The 21,045-nt window shown below is 41.9% G+C and overlaps 1 protein-coding gene and 1 long non-coding RNA gene across 14 annotated transcripts in view; one reads left to right on the top strand and one right to left on the bottom strand.

The window, feature by feature from the left end:
• The window catches only part of LOC142829571 (uncharacterized), a 34,138-nt gene extending 18,357 nt beyond the window's left edge, over positions 1-15,781 (top strand). Inside the window, exons 2-3 of the long non-coding RNA XR_012904096.1 lie at positions 4,378-4,520; positions 15,651-15,781. This is a non-coding gene — a long non-coding RNA (uncharacterized LOC142829571). The remainder of the gene's footprint in view (positions 1-4,377; positions 4,521-15,650) is intronic.
• The window catches only part of IMMP2L (inner mitochondrial membrane peptidase subunit 2), a 771,740-nt gene that overhangs the window by 691,149 nt on the left and 59,546 nt on the right, over positions 1-21,045 (bottom strand). Inside the window, exon 4 of one of the 13 annotated variants that reach the window (XM_075929791.1) lies at positions 9,483-15,745. The exons of the other annotated variants lie outside the window; for them this stretch is intronic. Within the exon in view, the coding sequence (XP_075785906.1) occupies positions 15,583-15,745 (163 nt within the window). The 3' untranslated portion in view covers positions 9,483-15,582. Of the gene's footprint in view, positions 1-9,482; positions 15,746-21,045 lie in introns of those variants that run through there. 13 annotated transcript variants of the gene reach the window in all.

The following is a 21,045-nucleotide window of genomic DNA, read 5'->3' as shown; positions in this document are numbered from 1 at the left end:
TAGGAAAGAGGGACATTACATATAAAATGTATTAATAAAAGTGGATAAATTATTCTCCCAAGAATACTTATTTGAACTTTTTCCCACTAATTCATGTTTAAATTTCAACATTAAAAAGCTCTCTTATGGCATTCCCAAATATAATACTCCTAGAACATCTTATTTCCAGAGACATATTCAGAGATAAATCTAAATGACTTTGGTACACTGAGATTTAAAAAAAAAAAATGCAGCTAGCCTGTGCCACATGACATTGGCTCACAGGGCCAAGACTAAGGGGCTGTGGTGTAAATTTTTGGGCTTAGGTTGGAGCCCAAAAATAGGACTCTACGAGGTGGCAGGGTCCCAGAGCTCACTCTGCAGCTCAAGCCAAAGTATCTACACTACACTTAAACAGCCTCTTAGCTTCAGTCAGCTGGCACAGATTTTTTTAAACTGTGGTATAGGCAAACCTTTAGAGTGTAGGATACACTAAGAAAAACACTAAGAAAAACTCTTGAACTAGAGATGTGAAGGACTAGTTGACTATGATAGTCGACAGGGTAGTTGACTAGTCACTTCCCTTCCACCTTGCTGTCTCTATCAGAAAGAGGCAGCAAGGGATGGGGTACTTCAAAGTGGCAGTGCTGATTAGAGCCTGGGGCCAGACTCCAGGCTCCATATGGTGCTGCCACTTTGAAATAATATGTGCAGCCTGAGGTCACCCCAGCTGGTCCTGGGCTGCACACGTTTCAAAGCAGCAGTGCCACATGGAGCCCGGGATCAGCTGGGAACTCCCTTGCACATCCCAGGCTCCATGCGGCGTTGCCACTTTGAAACAGCACAAGGAGCCCAGCGTCTGGCTCCTTGCAGCATTTCTAAGCGGCAGTGCAGCGTGGAGCCTAGGATCAGCTGAGGACTCCCTGGCACACCCCAGGCTCTGTGCGGCACTGCCACTTTGAAATGCCACGGGGAGCCTAGAGTCAGGCTCCTCACAGAGTTTCAAAGAAGCAGCGCTGCACGGAGCCCGCTGTCAGTGGAGAAGTCCCCAGTTGACCCGGGCTCCATGCAGCACTTTTGCCTTTGAAGTGGAGCAACAGTCATAGGGGGGGATTAGCCCTATTGACTAATCAAATAGTCGCTATTTAACATCCCTATCTTGAACTAACACCCAGTTTGAAGTATGTAATCCATACACACCTGCACTTTACTTTACAAGTCTGAAAGCAGAGGGGATGATGTAGATCAGTGAAAAGGTAGAAGACAAGGGTGTATCACAGAAAGTAATTAACAAGTAGGTATGATAACTACAGCAGTCATAGTAATTACAACTGGTGAAAATTTTTATAACAGTTTTCCATCAGAAAATACTGCTCAGTGGTCTCAAAAGATTTAGGGAGAATGTGTCAATTCTGATAGCTTTACAATCCACCTATCTCCCTTGGGAGCCAAATAGCTCCAGAAGCATGGCAGGTAGACAAGCCCAGGCAGTTTGGAATTGTACGGTTCATATTTCATTTCGAAAACATCAAAATAAGAAAGTTTTGGAGTTTTTAAAATTTCTCAATGTTCAGTTCCATAAAAAAATGTTGACTTCTGAAAAATATTGAAAACTTGAAATTTTTTCACCAGATGGGAATTGCTTGCGTTGGCCAACTTCAGTAGTAACTGTCTCAGGAGCATCTGCACCATTATTCCTCCTCAAGAACATACACATTAGGCCTTTGGCTCCATAGCAGTCACTTCTTTTTGGCTGGATGTTTTGAGACTTCATGGTTCACAGACCACACTTTAATATTTCTAGCAAGTCAGACTGCCTAAACAAGCAAGTGTCTATGTTTTGATTTCTCTCCAGAGGCTATGAACTGTGAAACTGTTAGCAGCTACAAGTTACCACAAAGCTCTTTATAAGCAAGCACCTTTATTCTTAAAATAAAAGCACTACAGAGAAAACCTATTAAAATAATAAAGCATCTACACACATGCTTAAAAAATTACCAGAGATTAACCCAACTCATCGCAGACTCTGGTGAGTGCCACTCCTTCAAAACTCAACTGGATTTTCCCCACAGTTACAAGTTCATAAAAATCTTGTATTCAGAACCAACCATGAATAGTTCCATCTTTCCTTTATACAGTGCAGACCTTTGATCTTGGCTGTATGTAACAGGAGATCAGCATACAATGGCTCACTCCTAATATTGTAGCTTCAAAAGGCAGTTTTCATGCATGACCTGAGGTGGGAAATTTGCTTTCATCTCCCATTAGGAATTCATCAGGAAAACCACTAAACACTTTGTCTGGCACACTATTCAGTATAGTCCTTTGAACCCCAGATCTCCAATCTGTCACATCTCCCATGCTAAGAGGTTTCAGAAAAGCCTGGACCACAATGATACATGAACTTAGTACAGAAAGACCTCCCAAAGATATTGGAGGAAATTGCCGTATCTGTCAAAGTAATACTTCGGTCTTACGTAGGAAATGATCATGTTAAAATAAATTCAAGGAAGAATAAGATTTTCTAAAGTGTCTATGTGTCTTAAAAACCTAATTTACATTTTCAAAGGATATACATAATTAAAAGCCTAAATTTGTTGCGTTTCAATTAAACAAATTCTTATGTACCTTTGTCACTTTTGAAAATGGGATTTTTGCCAGGTCCCTGGCGGTTGTGCAGCCTAGTGGCAGGTCGAAGAGTAAGCAAGTGGGAAAGGGGGGCACTCCAAACCACTCCCTAGTCAAGTCCTTCAGTTGGTGCTTCTTAGTAGGTTCCCTCTTTTTCCCAGAGGAATGGAATTGGGGGCTTACTTGCTCCCCTGGCTGCCAAGAAGAAAGATTCTAGTTTGTATTTGGGGTACGTCTACACTGTGGAGCTATTTTGGGATATTTCCAGTATCCCAAAATAGCTATTCCACGTCTTTTGAACAAGCCATTATTTTGAAATATAATGGGCTCACTATTCTGATATCTGAGTAAGAAAGAATTACTCACCTTGTGCAGTAAAGCTGGTTCTTCAAGATGTGTGTCCCTGTAGGTGCTCCACTCTGAGTGCTGGTGCATCCTTGCACCGGTGACCAGAGATTTTTCTAAAAGCATCTGCCACACCACGCACACACCGTGGTGCCCCCTCGTGCTGTTGGTGTCTGTTAGGCACACGCGCAACACAGCTCCCTTCGTTTCTTCTCTACACATACTAGTAGAGCATGGGGTTTCAAAGCAGGGGAGAGAGGGTAGCGGAGCACCCACAGGGGGACACATCTCGAATAACCACCGTTACTACATAAGGTGAGTAACTCTTTCTTTTTCTTCGACTAGTGTCCCCGTGGGTGCTCCAATCTGGGTGACTATAAAGCAGTAGTCATCTCATGGAGGCAGGTTTGGAGCCCTGTTGTTGTCACGGAGAATAGTACTGTATGCCCAACAGCCAGGGATGACGCTATGGAGGATGCAAGAGCATAGTGTTGTGCAAATGTGTGGTCTGACGACCAAGTGGCTGCACTGCAAATTCCTGTAGAGGTACATTCTTGAGGAAAGCAGTTGTAGAGGACACGGCTCTAGTGGAATGGGCAGTGATGGTGCCCGGTGGGTCTTTGTTGTGGATGGTGTAGCACGTGTGGATGCATGAAAATATTCACTTGGAAATCCTTTGAGAAGAGGCAGCCTGTCCTTTGGATCATTCCGCAAAGGATAGGAAGAGGCTAGGAGATATTCGGCAGTTTCTCGTACAATCAATGTAGAATGAGAGCACTCTGCAGACATCGAGGGTGTGCCATGCTGTGTGTGATGGATCCATGTGCAGCTTGGGGAGAAACACAGGTAAGTGTATCAGTTCGTTAATGTGGAAGGGAGAGGGAACTTTCAGGAGAAATTTGGGGTGAGGTTGAAGTGTCACCCTGTCCTTGGTAAAAATTGTACGGGGAAGAGGGGTCCTCCATTAGGGCAGCAAGTTCCCTACTCTCCTACGGGAGGTTATTGCAACTAGGAAGGAGACCTTCATAGACAGGTATGACCAAGGGCAGGTTGCCAAGGGCTCGAAAGGTGGCTTTGTCAGGCTCTTGAGTACTTGGTTTAGGTCCCACATAGGAACTGGTGGGTGAAAGGATGAAAAAGTGTTTTGTAGACCAGTGAGGAATCTTTTGGTGATTGGGTTTGAAAGGAAACAATCATCCTCAGTAGTGCAATAGAAGGCCTCTACAGCAGCCACATAATCCTTGATAGCCAGGCCTGACTCCCTAAGGTGCAAGATGTAGTCCAGCAGGAGGGGTAGAGGGGCAGTCTCGGGGAGTATGGTATGCATATGTTTAAGCCACTCGGAGAACCTGTTCCATTTGTAGAGATAAGTTTTCCTGGGGGACTCTCTTCTACTGTTGATTAGTATTTCTTTTACTCTTTCAGAGAAGTGCTCTCAGCATAATGGAGCCATGAAGGAGCCAAGCGTAGAGGTGCAGTTTGTGGTGAAGAATCGTGCTGTGACTCTGGGATAGAAGACTGCATTGTGTTGGAAAAGCATATGGATCTGTGACTGACACTCTGAGGCGGTAGGGATACCATGTTTGCCTTGACCACACTGTTGTGATGTGAATCATGAAAGTTCAATCTGTTCTGATTTTGATGCTGACCTTGTGGAAAATGGGAAGACGTGGGAATGCATAGAGTAGTGGTGCGTCCCATTTGATGGCGAAAGCATCCATCAGGGAGTGCTTTCCTGGAACAGTAAAGGTGGCATTTGTGGTTGTTCCTGGTCGCGAAAAGGTATACGTCTGGTTGACTCCATCGGTAAAACACGTAACCGAGGGCGTGCATGTCTATCTCCCACTTGTGGTGGTCATAAAATTTGAGACTGAGGGCATCTGAGGTCATATTTAACACCCCTGGGAAGTACGTGGCAATGGGGTAATCTGGAGCACCAGGCACCAATTCCATAGCTGAGAGCCTCTGTACATAGAGGATTGTACACCGACTTGTCGATTGATGTAATACATGCAAGTGGGATTGTCCATCATGATGCTGACAGTTTTGTAAGCTACAGAGTGTAGGAAATGTTGGCATGCATATCACACTGCTCTCAGTTCCAAAAAGTTGATATGGAGGGTTTGCTCCATGAAGGACCACTTGCCCTGGGCCATGAGGTCCTTCGTGAGCACCCCATCCTTTACGTGATTAATCAGTCATAATGGTAAGTGTAGGGGTTGGTTGATGGAATGGAATGCCTGTTAGAACATTGTGTGGATTCGTTCACCAGTGCAAGGAGTTGAGAACCCATGGCAGAATGGGAATGAGAGAAGCTTCCAGATTGCAGGCCCTGGTTCGCATGGGGGACTTTAATTACCCTGATATCTGTTGGGAGACCAATACAGCAATACACAGAAAATCCAGGAAGTTTTTGGAGAATGTTGGGGATAACTTCTTGGTACAAGTGCTGAAGGAACCAAACAGGGGCCATGCGCAGTTTAACCTGCTGCTCACAAACAGGGAGGAACTAGTAGGGGAAGTAGAGGTTGGTGACAACCTGGGAAGCAGTGATCATGAGATGGTAGATTTCAGGATCTTTACCAAAGGAAGAAAGGAGAGTAGCAAAATACACATCCTGGACTTCAGAAAAGCAGACTGACTCCCTCAGAGGATTGATGGGCAGGATTCTCTGGGATGCTTACATAAAGGGGAAGGGAGTCCAGGAAAGCTGGCAGTATTTTAAAGAAGCCTTATTAAAGGCACAGAAAGAAACCATCCAATATGCAGCAAGAAACGCAAATATGGTAGGTGACCAGATTGGCTTACTGGGGACATTCTTGGCGAGCTTAAACACAAAAAGGAAGCTTATAAGTGGAAACTTGGACAGCTGACCAGGGAGGAGTATAAATATATTGCTCGAGAATGCAGGGGAGTTATCAGGAAGGCGAAAGCACAATTGGAATTGCAGCTAGCAAGAGATGTGAAGGGTAACTAGAAAGGTTTCTACGGGCATGTTAGCAGTAAGAGGGTGATCAGAGAGGGTGTAGGACCCTTACTGGATGAGGGAGGTAACTTAGTAACAGATGATGTGGGAAAAGCTGAAGTACTCAATGCTTTGACTCTGTCTTTACGGACAAAGTCAGCTCCCAGACAAATGCACTAGGCAACGCAGTATGGGAAGGAGGTGGACAGCCCTTGGTGGGGAAAGAACAAGTTAGGAACTATTTAGAAAAGCTAAACATACACAAATCCATGGGTGTAGGGGTCAATTGCGGAAGAACTCTGTACATGTGAAGTATAGCGGTGGTGAGGCCCGCATTCCCTCCCTTTCCCATCCCAACCCGCCCTTTCCTACTACTGATGAACCAGAAGCAAGCCTCTAGGAACATACACCATTGTAGCAAGAACTAATTGTAGATAAGGGCAGGAACATAATCTTGTTTACCTAACTGTACTGATCATGTAAACAAAGTCAAAGGACAAGCAGTACGGTTGAGACATGCTGTAACAAGCAATGAGTAACCCCCAGAAATTTCCAAACTGCCACAAACAAGGTAGAGACACAGTATTTAAAGCTGCACCAGAGCACAGCAATTTGGACCTCACTGATGGGCTTTGGGTACCTGCACCTCGGAAGCGGAGATAGTCTCCTACTTCATTCACAGCCTAAATGGGGTTCCCCGGCTAGCAGAAGTGATGTAATAATGCCACTTTTCCTATCATGTTGTTCTTTTAGTTAAGGGGCACAGCTGATAGCTGTCAGAAAATAAACAGCTTATGGTTGACAGCTACCTGTGTATCATGTCTTCGTACTTTGAGAAACCAGTGTCGGACCTGAGACTGACTCTTCCTAGCAACAATGGGCCCAGATTTAATGCATCCAAGGGTACTGAGGGCGTAGAGTCCTGCACTTGGGATGGAACAATCCCAAGAATTGTTACAGTCTGGGGAATGAATAGCTAAGTAGCAGTTCTGCAGAAAAGGACTTGGGGATTACAGTGGATGAGAAGCTGGATATGAGTCAACAGTGTGCCCTTGTAGCCAAGAAGGCTAATGGCATATTAGGGTGCATTAGGAGGAGCATTTCCAGCAGATCCAGAAAAGTGATTATTCCCCTTTATTCGGCTCTGGTGAGGCCATATCTGGAGTATTGTGTCCAGTTCTAGTCCCCCCCCTCCCCCCACTATAGAAAGGATGTTGACGCATTGGAGAGGGTCCAGCGGAGGGCGAACAAAATGATTAGGGGGCTGGAGCACATGACCTATGAGGAGAGACTGAGGGATGTGGGTTTGTTTTGTCTGCAAAAGAGAAGAGTGAGGCGGAATTTGATAACAGCCTTCAACTTCCTGAAGAGAGGTTCCAAAGGGGATGGAGAAAGGCTGTTCACGGTAGTGACGGATGGCAGAACAAGGAGCAATGGTCTCAAGTTACACTGGGAGAGATCTAGATTGGATATTAGGAAAAACTATTTCACTAGGAGGGTGGTGAAGCACTGGAATGGGGTTACCTAGGGAGGTAAAGGAATCTCCATCCCTAGATGTTTTTAAGTCTCGGCTTCACAAAGCCTTGACTGGGTTGGTTTAGTTGGGGTTGGTCCTGCCGTGGGCAGGGGGCTGGACTTGATGACCTCCTGAGATCCCTTCCAGCTCTATGATTCTATGACTTGGAAAGCAGGTCTCTGGACGGGGTGTAAAGTATGGCGAGCCAAGACTGAAGGAATCTCACGTGGAGCCTCGCCAACCTGACAACGTACGTTGTGGCAGCCATGTGGCCCAAAATCTTTAAGCATTTGTGAACCGTCGTGGTAGGGGTCGCTCGTGCTACCGCTATGAAGTAGCCTAGGGTGCTGAATCTGTGCATGGGCAGAGTCGCTTTGGTTGCAATGGTATCCATGTGTGCTGCTATAAATTCCTACACAGTCGGGCAACAACCAACCTACAATAGCCAACTATTGAACTTTCACCCTAAGGGGAACAGCGAACTCACAGGAGTTTGGGGTGCCTTTAAGGCAGTCGGTCACACGGCACACTGCCCGAACTTACGAGTAGGGTCTCCCAACCAAACTGAGCCACCACAATATCACACAAAGCAGAACTAAAACTAGTAATTAAGGATACCCAGATGGCATGTTCTAGCCTGAAGTACACTTTGTACTAATCAGAATACTAAATGTTCACTATATGTTATATGAATACCAATGGCTGTCTCATATGATTGCTAACGTTGGCACAAGTACCTAGAGAATATATTTGTTGCTGTGACATACTACAAGGACTCTAGAGAACAGTATATAGCTGAATACACTGAAGCAATGCATTACGACTAAATGTGGTTACTGGCAGAAATTTCTAGAACAATACCAAAAGAGAGCTTTTACAAATCATGAGATGAAGAGTCCCTTCAATTTTAAATTTCCCTTGTCATTTAACTGTTACTGTATGTAGTAGCAAAGTCTGTGAACTGAAAAACCCTGCTGAGTTGTTTTGCATATAGTTACAACTCCCCTTTAAATTCTTAATACAACAAAAAGTCTTTACAAGAAAGAAAGATTTTCAAATACATCTGCATTCATATGTTTTAGAAGTTTTATTTTGTGTTGCACCTGATCCACAACCCCACTAGAAAGCCAATTAGAAAAGGTGACCACTAGATCATATACCCTGACCTACCATCTATCACAGGCCACCAACACTTGCAATACCAAACCCAGAACCAAAATTAGAGGAAGTATAAAAGCTCAAATGAGACTAATTCTTATGCTAATGGTCTGCACCAGGGATATCTTCCACCTTTTAATGACTTAAACAACTGTCATTAAAAGGAGGTGCTAATGGTTCTTAGCAGATTCTTGTAACTATTGCACTATCTATTCATTGTCTCTCTTTTTCTTCCTCCCCTCCCCCTTCCTTCCCTTATTTATTCTTGGATCTGGACTTATTATACTCCGGTCATCTGAAATGAGTTTTGCCCACAAAAGCTCATGATACCATCTACATGTTTTGTTAGTCTTTAAGGTGCTACTAGACTATCTGTTGTTTTTTTTAAGTTTTACACTGTTATAATGAGTCAACAGGCAAGAACAAGGCATGCCAATGCCCAAGACCTGTGTAATGGCAGGGCAACGATTAAGTGAGAGATACCCAGATAATCCTGGCAAGTGACCCACCCCTGCATGCTTTAGAGGGTATTTTACTGAACTCCAAATACATTCGATATACTGCATTTCTCTAGCTAAAAAAATCTGTTATTTTCTCAAAGAAGGAAGTCAGATTAGTCTGGCAAACCCACATAGCAGTGTTTCTCAAAATGGTCTGCACGACCACTTTGAGAAACCTACTAACTGGCAGCTCCAGTGCAGTGTATTTATTTACCGGCTCCGCAGCCATGGAGCCTCGCAACTCCCATTGGCTCTGGTTCACTGTTTGCAGCCAAGAGGAGTCACAGGAAGCAGTGTGGGTGGGCTGCTGCTTCCATGGATTCCATTGGCTGCAAATGGCAAACTGAAGCCAATGGGAGCTGCGAGACTCTGTGGCTGCAGAGCCAGTAAATAAACACACCAGAATGGCCAGTTACCAGGTTTCTCAAAGTGCTTTCGCAGACCATTCTGAGAAACATTGCCATATAGTATTACATTCCTTTACCACACATATCATTCACAATTTATTCTAAAGCTTTCCATGCTGCTAAAGTCACACAAATAGGTATATAATTGCCCAGACCAGTCCCTCCTTCCCTGCATTTGTTAAATCAAGGTACAGTATTAGCTATTCTCCACACACAGGGTATTACCACAAAATAAACAGATTTATTAAAAAAAAATGTACCACCAGACTAGCTATTTTACCAGTCAGTATTCTGGCATGGAAATTATCTGGTCTCCTGATTTGAGCACAGTAATCTCTAAGATTTCTTTCACCTCAGTGTGGTAATTTCCACTTATTTATTTCCATCAGCTCTACTACCTTCGTGTGCACATTCCATATTCTTATTGCAAACCATGGCAAATTATTCATGTAGGTTTTAGGTCATATCTAGATTATCTCTACTCTCTTTCCCATCTACATGGGATCCAAATTCATCACTCTCTATTATCTTTTTATTTATATAACTAAAAAACCTTTTTATAATGTGTTTTCATTTGCTTGGAAAGAGCTAATTCAGCGTAACTTTTATAATTGTCACTTTACTATTACATGTTCTAACCTCCATGATGTAGCCTTCTTTGCTGACCAGTTCTTTTTTCCATTCCCCATAGACTCTCTATTTACTCCAAATAAACTTTTTGAGATGGTTATTCATTTAACTGGATCTGGAAACTTTCCCTGTATGTTTTTCCCTCTATTTGGGCTGCAAACTTCAGTGGTATTTATATAGTGGATTTGAAGAAATGCCAATCAAAGTCCGTAAGGTCTTCAGACCAGATGATTTTTTTAACTAATTCCCTTAACTTCCCCAAGACTGCCATTTTGAAATAAAAACCACAGTTGATAACCTGATTTTGATTACCTTCCAATTCATTTAAAAAATCCATTTACGATCACTCAATCTATGGCTATTTCCTAATTCCAGTTTATATATAATGTTTCTCACTACTTACCAAAATGCAATTCTAAAATTGCATCACCCCTTTTTTGGTCTAATGCAATGTGAAGAAAAATGTCTTCTATCATACCCAGAAATAATGGTGCTCTACAAGTATTAGTAGCATATATTTTCCTCTCTTATCTGGGAAAATATCGCATTATGACACAAGTCCTAATAATACTTTTCTCTCTAATAATATTAAAAGATATTTCAAATGTTGACAGTCTGTATCAAATTTCTAATAAAGTTTCTTTTATAGTCTGTGTCCAAAAGTAATTTTGACCCAAATAGATTCTATTTTGTCCATTCTATTACTTCTTATTTCTTTATAAGTTATTACTTCATTGATATATAGCAGTATCCCACCACTTTTACCTTCATTCCTACCTCTCGTAAGCATGTACCCTTCATTATCTGTATCGCAGTCATAAGTGTTATTCTGTCGTGTTTATATAATACATATAATTTCCTATACCAATAATTTTAGTTCCTCCATTTTACTGACCAGATTTCTTGCATTCATGTACAAACATTTCAGTTGTTTTCCTCGGACCTCACCCAGTTTTCTAACCTGATTAAATATAGTCCTTTCCTTTCCTGTAGCACCTACCCACTCCAATCAATGTCTATTTTTTCCTCCTTACTGTCGATTCCCTTATTTTGTGTCAGTCCATTATAAAACTTAGTATCCTTATATTTTGCTGATTTTCCCCCTTCCGTGTATTGAAACCAGGCATGGAGATTTCATAAGTGTCATCCAACCTTCTCCCTTAACTCTTAGTTTAAAGCACTTACCAATTATTCCAGCCTCAGATCTCAGAGGGTTAATACCCTAGTGCTCGCATGGAATCCACCAGTCAAGAAGAGTCTTCTTCCAGCCAATGAATCCCATTGGTCAGTCATTCTAAAACCAGCCCTATAGCACCAATTCTTGAGGTACCTGGGGTTTTTTTTTTTTTTTAAATCTTCACCCTTCTTCTCCAGTGATTAGAAATATTCACTTCTTTAAGCATCTTACCAAGGAAAGTGCAGTCATCTTTGATCCATTCCCGTGGCAATGTAGCAGTGTCATTCATCTCAATATGCAGCACAATTAGTTGTTCCTTTTCAGCAGTAGTTATTTCCCACCTCAGACTTGAAGGTAAGAAGAGACCATTTGTGATTCTCTAGTCTGACCTTTTGCACACTGTAAGATAGAGGCCCTCACCCACCCACTTCTGTAATGACCTCTCTACTCCTGTTCTAGTCTGAATTAATCTATCTTAAACATGGGAGACTAGAACCACACACAGTATTCCAGATGAGATCACACTTTATATAATGATACTAATACTTCCCTTTCTATACTAGAAATATGTTGTCTGATGCTGTGTAGGAATGCATTAGCCTTTCGCATGGCCATATTACACTGGCAACGAAACCATCCTCTGATCAACAAAAATACTCAAGTCTTTCTCCTCCTCTGTTGCTTCCAACTGATAAGTACCTAGTTTATAGCAAAATTCTTATTGTCAGTTCCCAACTACATAACTTTGCACTCTGCACTATTAAATTTCATCCAACTTCTATTACTCCAGTTTTCAAGGTTATTCATATCTTTGTGTATAATATTCTAGTCATCCTTTATTGTGGCAATATCTCTCCACTTTGCGTCATTGGCAAATTTTATTAGCACACACATTTTGTGGGAAGGTCATTAATAAAAATGTTAAATAAAATTGGCCTCAAGACCAAACTCTGAGGACTATCAGTAATCTCACTCCAGCCTGACAGTTTATCTTTCAGTACAACATTTCTTTTTAACCTGTTCCCTGCACACCTTTCAATTCTCCTGTCAATTCCCATCTTCTCTAAGTTAACTAATGAACTGTAACAAATGCTTTACTAATATCCAGTTAGATTAGATCTACTGCATTTCCTTTGTCTAAAAAATCAGTGATCTTCTCAAAGACAGAGATTAGGGTTTTTAGCACAATCTACCTTTTGTAAAACCATACTGTATTTTATCCCTACTACCATTTACCTCTATGTCCTTAATTACTTTCTCTTTCAAAATTTGTTCCAAGGCATTGCATATAATTGAGGTAAAATTAGCAGGCCTGTAGTTTTCTAGATTACATTTTTTTTTTACCTTTCTTAAAAATAGGTACTATATTAGCAATTCTCCACTCAGTGTGTGCCAGCTGATTTTACAGATTCATTAAAAATCACTGTTATTGGACTTGCAATTTCATATGCCAGTTCCTTTAATATTGCTGGATAGAGACTATCTGGCCCCACTGATTTTAATACCATTAAGATGTATGAGTTTGACTTCCACATGGATGTGGTAATTTCTACTTTCAATTCCTCATTACCATTAACTATCCAACTATTACTCCTAAACTTATCATTACCCTTATTAAAACAGAAGCCAAGTATTTGTTTAGCTGTTAGGCCATGCCTAGAATTATCTTTAATCTCCATCTCATCCTCAGTGCTTAATGGTCCCATTTCCTCTTTGCTTGTTTTCTTTTTTGACCTCTAAGAGATAACTTTCCTGGCTGATGCATCCCATCATCCATTCCTTTTAGGCTTTCTGCTTTCTCTTAGTTATCTATTTGAGATACAGGGCATCCTTACTATAATTTGCCCCAGTATACAATGATTCCACAGTAGCATCGTTGACAGTTGTGGGAACTGTTCTAAGTCCTCCCCTTCCCCGCTGTTCTGTCAGGCAAAAACAAAAACAACAAGAAAAATTAATAAAAGACCAATTCACACAAGAGGAAGTTACCCACTGGAAAAAATCCCCCACTTTACATCCTTATACTATACATCCATGTTGTTTGAATGTATCTTGGACGTATATCAGGGATGCCCTGCACTTGCTCATCCAGCTTGGTCTGCAACCCTTCCCTATGAATTTTTGCCCCTTGCTTGGGATGCAGGCTTCAGAGAGTTTTGCAACTTTGACAAAGTCATTCCAGGCCTCCTCCACATTCAGATCTTGAGTTTCTTCATTCCAGTCCACTTAATTAATTAATTCCCTTAATGTTTTTAAGTTTATCCTTCTAAAATCAGTTACTGAAGTTGCAGATTTTTTTTTTATTCTTCAATTTAGTTTGAATGGAATTAGCTCATGATTACTTGAACCAAATTTGCCTCCTAAAACCAATTCTTCTATGAGATCCTTAATACACATCATTACCATATCTGACTTCAACACATGTTGGTTCATCTCTGCTCCTAGAAAACAGCACACACTTTTCTTCTCTGGATCTGGTGACAGTCCTGTCTATTCTTCTGAGCACAGAGACTCAAGTCACATAGATATGTTTCTTCTTGATGTTAGAATGAATCTGTGATATGTTCTCTCTCACAGTGCCCTGTTCAGTCTCTCATTTTTCTGTAGCCTCTGGTTTCCAGCTACCTCCATCAACTCATCTTCTCTTCTGCAAGGACTAGTGTGCCTATTTTTCTCTCTCATCACTCCATCTTCTGCCAGTATCGCCTTCACATTTCCCAGTGTAGCAAATATGTTACTGAACTCAATTTCATGACCTCAATTAGCACTAGCTAATTTCTTCTTCTGCCTTGTTCTCATGGCCACGTTCATCCATGGATCACCCTGCTCTTCTGGCAATCTTGTCCTTTTCTCCTGGAAGTGTCCTCAAATTTTGAATTTTCTGTATCACCTCCTTGTCCAAAGAATGAGATTTAAGGTGGTAATGTCTATTTATTAAAAATTCTGGCATACAGTTAATCAATACAACAATAAAAAATCATGCAATAATACAGAGCTTGAAAGCCATAAGAGGACTATAAAAATTATTATGCTTATAACTTTCTAGATTTATAGAACGTTTACTTTTACTTGTTACAATAAATACACATATACTGTGACCAACAATTCTTAAGCTCTTTCTTTCTCAAGTGTCTGCATATTATGCCTGTGAGGTGATAGTTTTCTACATGTAATCTACATTTACTAAATATTATAAAAATCATATTGCTAGTAAGGGTGAACACAAAAATATAGTTTCAACAAATTAAACGATTTGATTTTCTGGTTATATGTAGCTCTTCCTATTTTTATTCAGAAATTCTGGGATTATCTGACCACTGAACAGTTAAAATGATGAAACTATGATTTGAACATGAACTGGTAGACACTGATACATATACACTCCCTCTCAAGGGTGTCCTCTTTTTTGAAAATTCAAATATGGTAACCCTAATTTTAATATTAATCAGATAAGTCTTTGAATTCAGGAAAACTGCAAACTAACAAAAATCTGCAGTAGGGAAAAAAAATTAGGTGCCAGTGTCCTAAAGCACCGAAGACTACAGCATACACAATCATACATTTAAATATGTTTCAACAACATTTCTTTAATAAAGTCAGACCCAGCACCAATTTAAAAATAGACTGTTCTGAGGGTAAAGTGGATCATAAGCAGACACAAATATCACAGAAGGCCTTCTGGGCATACAGGATGCTATTACCTTTTGCTTGCTGGCAATATACTTTCTGTTTGCATGGCACTACCACACTTCTCTCATTATAGCTGTCCTAGTTTTTGCAACATCAAAATTATTGTTCTGTCTTAAAATGCCAATAATTTGTTCCTTAAAGTAAAACATAAAAAATATTATGTGACACAAGAAGAATGCTCACTAGTTGTCTATTTTATTTGTTTTAAGATGTGTAATGTTAACCACTGAAGCACCAAAGGACACTAAGCTACATATCTCTGCTGTTACCGAGGTACCATAGAAGTATTTATTTTCTACCATATTTGAGATCTAGATTATTTTTCACAGTAATTCCCCAGCCATTCAACAAATGTCCGATTTATACAACCAATGTTAGCATGAAATAATGAAAAGTGATATACAGAAAAACGAAGGCATGCAAGAACTACAAGGTCAACTTTTTAGTTGCATGTGAAACAAATCTAATACAAAACTCATATTAATATTAACTGCACAGGAAGGAGCCCTTTTACAAAAGGTGGAGTCTGGATTCTTTGTTACTAGAAGTCTTTACTCAAGACTGGATAGTTTTCTGAAAGATATATTCTAACAATGAAAAATTATGGGCTTGATGCCAGAATCACTTGTTGAAATTTCATTATTTGTCCCTACAGGACAGCAGACTTGATGAGCAGAACAGTCCCTTCTGACGGACATCAAAATCTGAAAAAGACGCAAGGAATCTCCATTTCTCACTCCTGGGGGCATTCTGCACCAAAAAAAATTAAAAATACTGTCCACAGTTTATTAAAATTTGGTATATTTTGTCAAAATAATACAGTATATCATTATTCTGGTTTTGATTATTTTAGTAATTTAAACTACAATACAACTGATGGAGAATGGGAGTGGGATGCCCTGGAGAAAAATCTCAAAACTCTTCGCCTAATAGTAACATAGCCAGGTGTGACCCTTTATGTCAAGTTATTAAACAACAAATATATGCTGCCATATGTCCAATGTTACATCATAGACAACTGAATAGCAAGTGAGGGCTGGGGAACCAAACTCTCAATTTTTATTGGCTACTAATGATCTCCAGCCAGGTCACTAGCAGACAGTTCAAGCAGCACATTCTGACAGGAAATATTTTCATTCCAAAAATTCCTCTCTTTCTCTCATATGCATGACTGTCAAGTCCCTCTATCCACCAGCAGTGATTTATGTCTCTATAGCTACTCCAGGAGCACAAATCAATCTGCCTGCCCTGCTGGAGAGGGGCACATGACCACTCTTGTAGCTTCCTTTGCTTCTCCATTAGAATTCATTTTCTGAAGGGAAACAAAGAAATCTTCAAGAGATACCAATACTGCACACACACAGTGACAAAGAATTCCCTCGGGTGTAAACTCTCTAGTGATCAGAAGTAGAGAGCATTTAGCAATGTTGCATAGATGCTTAGCAAAATGCAGGATTTGGTCCAACCTCACAGATTCACAAAATGTATATTTACTATATTTACTATGAGTGGAAAATGCACTGTACCCAGCTCTCATGAAGGCAACCACAAAACTTCTTTGGGTCTAAAACTTCTGATGAAAACCTTTTTGTAATTATGTAAGTTAGAATAAGTATTTAAGTATGAAAGTATACATGTGGAGAAAAAAATTGGCAAGAAAAACAGGTCTCATATTGGTCTAAGTCTTATTTTTTACATCTTTAGGTCAGGAAAATATGCACAGAAGTACTAGCATGAATTCTGTGTTATAATTTTAGAAATTATCTGAAATAAAATGCAAATTACTAGGAGCATTGTCAAGTTTATCTGGATAATAGAGATGTTTTAAGTATCATAATTGCTGCCAGTCTCTAAAAAATAAGTTTCCATCTCCATGAATATGTACCATAAAAATGCAACAATATTAAGCATTAAATTTTATGATAAATCTGAGTCTATATTATTCCATAATTCAGCAATACAATACATATTTCTAAAAACAACACATTGTCAGATGACTAAAATAAATTAAAGTATAAATTCATGTTATTCTCAAGTTGTGGTGGGAGAGGTCCAGGTTGGATATTAGCAAAAACTATTTTACTAGGAGGGTAGTGAAGCACTGGAATGGGTTACCTAGGGAAGTAGTGGAGTCTCCATCCCTAGAAGTGTTTAAGTCTTGGCTTGACAAAGCCCTGGCCGGATTGATTTAGTTGGGATTGGTCCTGCCTAGAGCAGGGGGCTGGACGTGATGACCTTCTGCGGTCTCTTCCAGCTCTTTGGTTCTATGATTCTATGTTGAATTTTTCACTATAAAACATAACTAATCTTAGATCTCCACCTATTATTCACATAAAGCCAACCTGTAACCAGACCATTCTCTTAATGCTGTCTCTAGAAACCACAATTATAGAATCATAAGAAATGTACAGCTGTAAAGGACCTCAAAATATCATCTAGTCCAGCACCTGAACCAAGTAACTCTAAACTATCCCTAATAGGTATATATCAAAAAACCTATGACTGAGATTCCATAATCTCCCTTAGAAGCCTATTCCAGAGCATCAGTACCCTTATATATAGAAAGTTTTTTCCTAATATGTAACCTAAATATCTCATGCTGAAGATTAAGCCAATTACTTCTTGTCCCACCTTGTTGATTTCACACCAGTTACTCAATTTGTTCACATTTTGAATTTTAATTCTGTCCTCCAAAGTACATTTAACCCTTCCCAACTTAATGCCATCAAATTTTATAAGCATTTTCTCCACTCTACTATCCAAGTAACTCCCTCCTAGTCTGAGCGTGAACCACTGAAAATTACTTTGAGTATGGTTTTTCAACCAGTTATACACCCACCTTATAAGTAATGTCATACATATTTCCCTAGTTTACTTAAAAGAATGTCATGTGGAACTGTATCAAAAGCCTTAACAATCAAGATAAATAACATCTACAGATTCCCCTTTATTCACTAAGCCACTTTTCCTGTCAAAGAAGCAACTTAGGTTGGTGTGGCATGATTTGTTCTTGACAAATCCGTGCTAGCTATTCCTTACAGCCCTATTATCCCATAGGGGCTTACATTATGTCTTAATTGCCGTATACAGTACAATATTTTGAAGCTTAGTGATAATGATGTAAATTATCAATGTTCTTACATTAATTTACTGATGATCATTTCAAAAATATCCAGATAATCTTATTTAACAATCCCAAGCAGCCTTCTGTTCCTCCCCAGGTGTCAGAATGTCTCATTTCCCAAAACTGTTCCTACAACGTAGTTATGTCCTTCCAATATAAAATTCTGCAGCACTTTAAAAATTTAGAGGCGGTATGAAATTACTTAAATTGAATATTTAAAATAAAGATACAAGGAGTACAGCATTAACTAAACAAGGTACAGGCAGTCCCCAGGTTACATACAAGATAGGGACTGTAGGTTTGTTCTTAAGTTGAATCTGTATGTAAGTCGGAACTGGCATCAGCCGCTGCTGAAACTGATCAGATTCAACCGCGGCTGAATCTGCATGCCAGTTCTGACTTGCATACAGATTCAACTTAAGAAACCCAGGCGTCCCCAAGTCAGCTGCTACTGAAACTGATCAGCAGCTGATTCCAGGAAGCCTGGGGCAGAGCAACTCTGCCTCGGGCTTCCTGTAGTCAGCCGCTGGTCAGTTTCAGCAGCGGCTGACTTGGGGACGCCTGGGGCAGAGCAGCTGAGGTGCTGCTGGGTTGCTCCAGTAGCGCGGCTCCTCCGCGCTACTGGAGTAACCCAGCAGCACCCCAGCTGCTTTGCCCCGGGCGTCCTGATTCAGCCGCTGCTGAAACTGACCAGCAGCGGCTGAATCAGAACGCCTGGGGCAGAGCAGCTGGGGTGCTGCCCGGTTGGTCTGGAGTGGCGCTGTGGGACCAACCCGGCAGCCCCCAGCTGCTCTACTCCAGGGGTAGGCAAGAAAAGCCTGGTCTGCTGCGGGGGGGGGGGCACTAACTGCATCCCCCCCACCCCCAGCAGACCAGGGAGACGGGGAGCAAAGCCTTGGAGCACGCCCGCAGCGGGACAGCCCGAGCGCGCTTGGGCTGTCCCGCTGCGGGGGCGTGCTCCAAGGCTTTGCTCCCCGTCTCCCTGCAGACCAGGGAGACGGGGAGCAAAGCCGCGGAGCACGCCCGCAGGGGGACAGCCCGGGCGCGCTTGAGCTGTCCCCCTGCGGGCTTGCTCCAAGGCTTTGCTCCTGTCCCCCTGGTCTGCTGGGGGGGTCCAGCAAAGCCGCTGGACCCCCCCAGCAGACCAGGAACACCCGAGCAAAGCCGCTGCCGTGTCCCTGGTCTGCTGGGGGGGGGGGGGGTCCAGCGGCTTTGCTGGACCCCCCCAGCAGACCAGGGAGACCAGGAGAAGCTTTTCTTGCCCTGGAGGACACTGGTGGCAACCCACCGCCCGTGAGCTCCGGGGCGAGAAAAGCCCCGTTCGTAAGTGCGGATCCGACATAAGTCGGATCCGCGTAAGTCGGGGACTGCCTGTATTCTCCTATGAAATTCAACAGAAACATTATGGTTTAATGTAGTCAGTGAAGTGCAGCATTCCCAGCCTACTAACTCCAGAACATAGATCATGCATTCTGTGAAATATATACACATAAGTCCTTTCTTCTATCCAACCCCCTAAAAAACTGGACAAAGAGAGGCCTCACAACTGTTATAGTTGAAACTAATAACCAAAATTCAAAGTACTTTCAGAGCTATATTTCATATGGCCAGAGTCTTATGCTCCAAAGCAGTAAGAACAATACTGGGAGTAAGGCAAAAATTGCTGTGGCCTTTGGATGGCATTGAAATATAAATTAATACTAAGGCCATGTCTGCACTACAGAATTAAGTCGACTTCAGTTATGTCAATGATCATAAGTGTAATAGCATTAGTGGTACATGTTCACACAATTCTCTGTGTCAGCGGAGCACATCCAGTCATTGCTCTTCTTCAACAGAGAGCATTGTACTGCGGATAGCTAGCCCATTGTGCAACTCATCACATCGCACTGTGCAACTCTGTTATCCTCTGCTCCTGGGAGTCTGGGAATGGATTGGCATGTGTCAGAGATATGCTTGCCATCCTCAAATGCAGTTCTTTCCATCTCATCATTCCAAGAGCTTCCTATTTCATTCTGTGCCATTTGTAACTGCTCTTGTAAAGTGTGTGCTCATCACCTCTGCCTGACAGCATAGATCCTGAGCTGCAATGATGAGCATTTTAAACACAATGTGACTAATCCTGCAGTATTTAATGTAAATAAGAAACACCTGTCCTGCTGACTTCCATGGAAACAGATAATTCAGCTGCCACCACTACAAAGTAGCTTGCCATGGTGGGCTATTGCTACTGGGCTAGGGAAACAAGCACTGTGGGAGGGGATGCCATTGTGATGCATATATGGGATGACAAGCGTTACAGAACCTTCAGATGCACAAATCCATCTTTATGGAACTTCGTACAGCGGTCACCACAGCATTACCCACCATCACTGTGGAAAAGCAAGTGGGGATCACTGGGTGGAAGCTGGCAATTCCAGCTGGGATCAGCATAAAACAAAATAAAGTAAAGGCTCACTTATCTCTCTCTCTCTCTCTGTGTAGATATAGATATAGATACATACACACACACACACACACAATTTTCCTACGGGATGACACAGTGACTTCATCATGTCACTACACATCCCACCACCTGCCTCCGCCTTCAGCCTCCCCTCTCCGCAGTGGCCCCGCCTCAGGAGCCTTGACCATGTGACTGCTTCGTGAAATGGGGGGCAGCAGCTCCATTCCCATGTGCCCCCCTGTCCCCAGCCTGCCTAACCCACTCGCCTGCTGCATGGGTTTGCTCTGCGTGGCTTGGGCCCAGCCACAGAACTTGGGGGCCACGCTGCAGATCTTCCACTGAGCAAGCAGCTCCGGTGTGTGCCGGTGACACAGGGCCAGGCCCCTGGCTCAGGCATGCTCTCCCAGGCCTGCCGGGAGCTGTGCAGGTCTTGGCCACACCACACACCAGGCCCTTTGGGGACAATGTGGTTACGCTGCA

Source organism: Pelodiscus sinensis, chromosome 1 (genome assembly GCF_049634645.1).
Source record: "Pelodiscus sinensis isolate JC-2024 chromosome 1, ASM4963464v1, whole genome shotgun sequence".
Lineage (NCBI taxonomy): Eukaryota > Metazoa > Chordata > Testudines > Trionychidae > Pelodiscus > Pelodiscus sinensis.
This window is presented reverse-complemented; position numbering and strand designations above follow the sequence as displayed.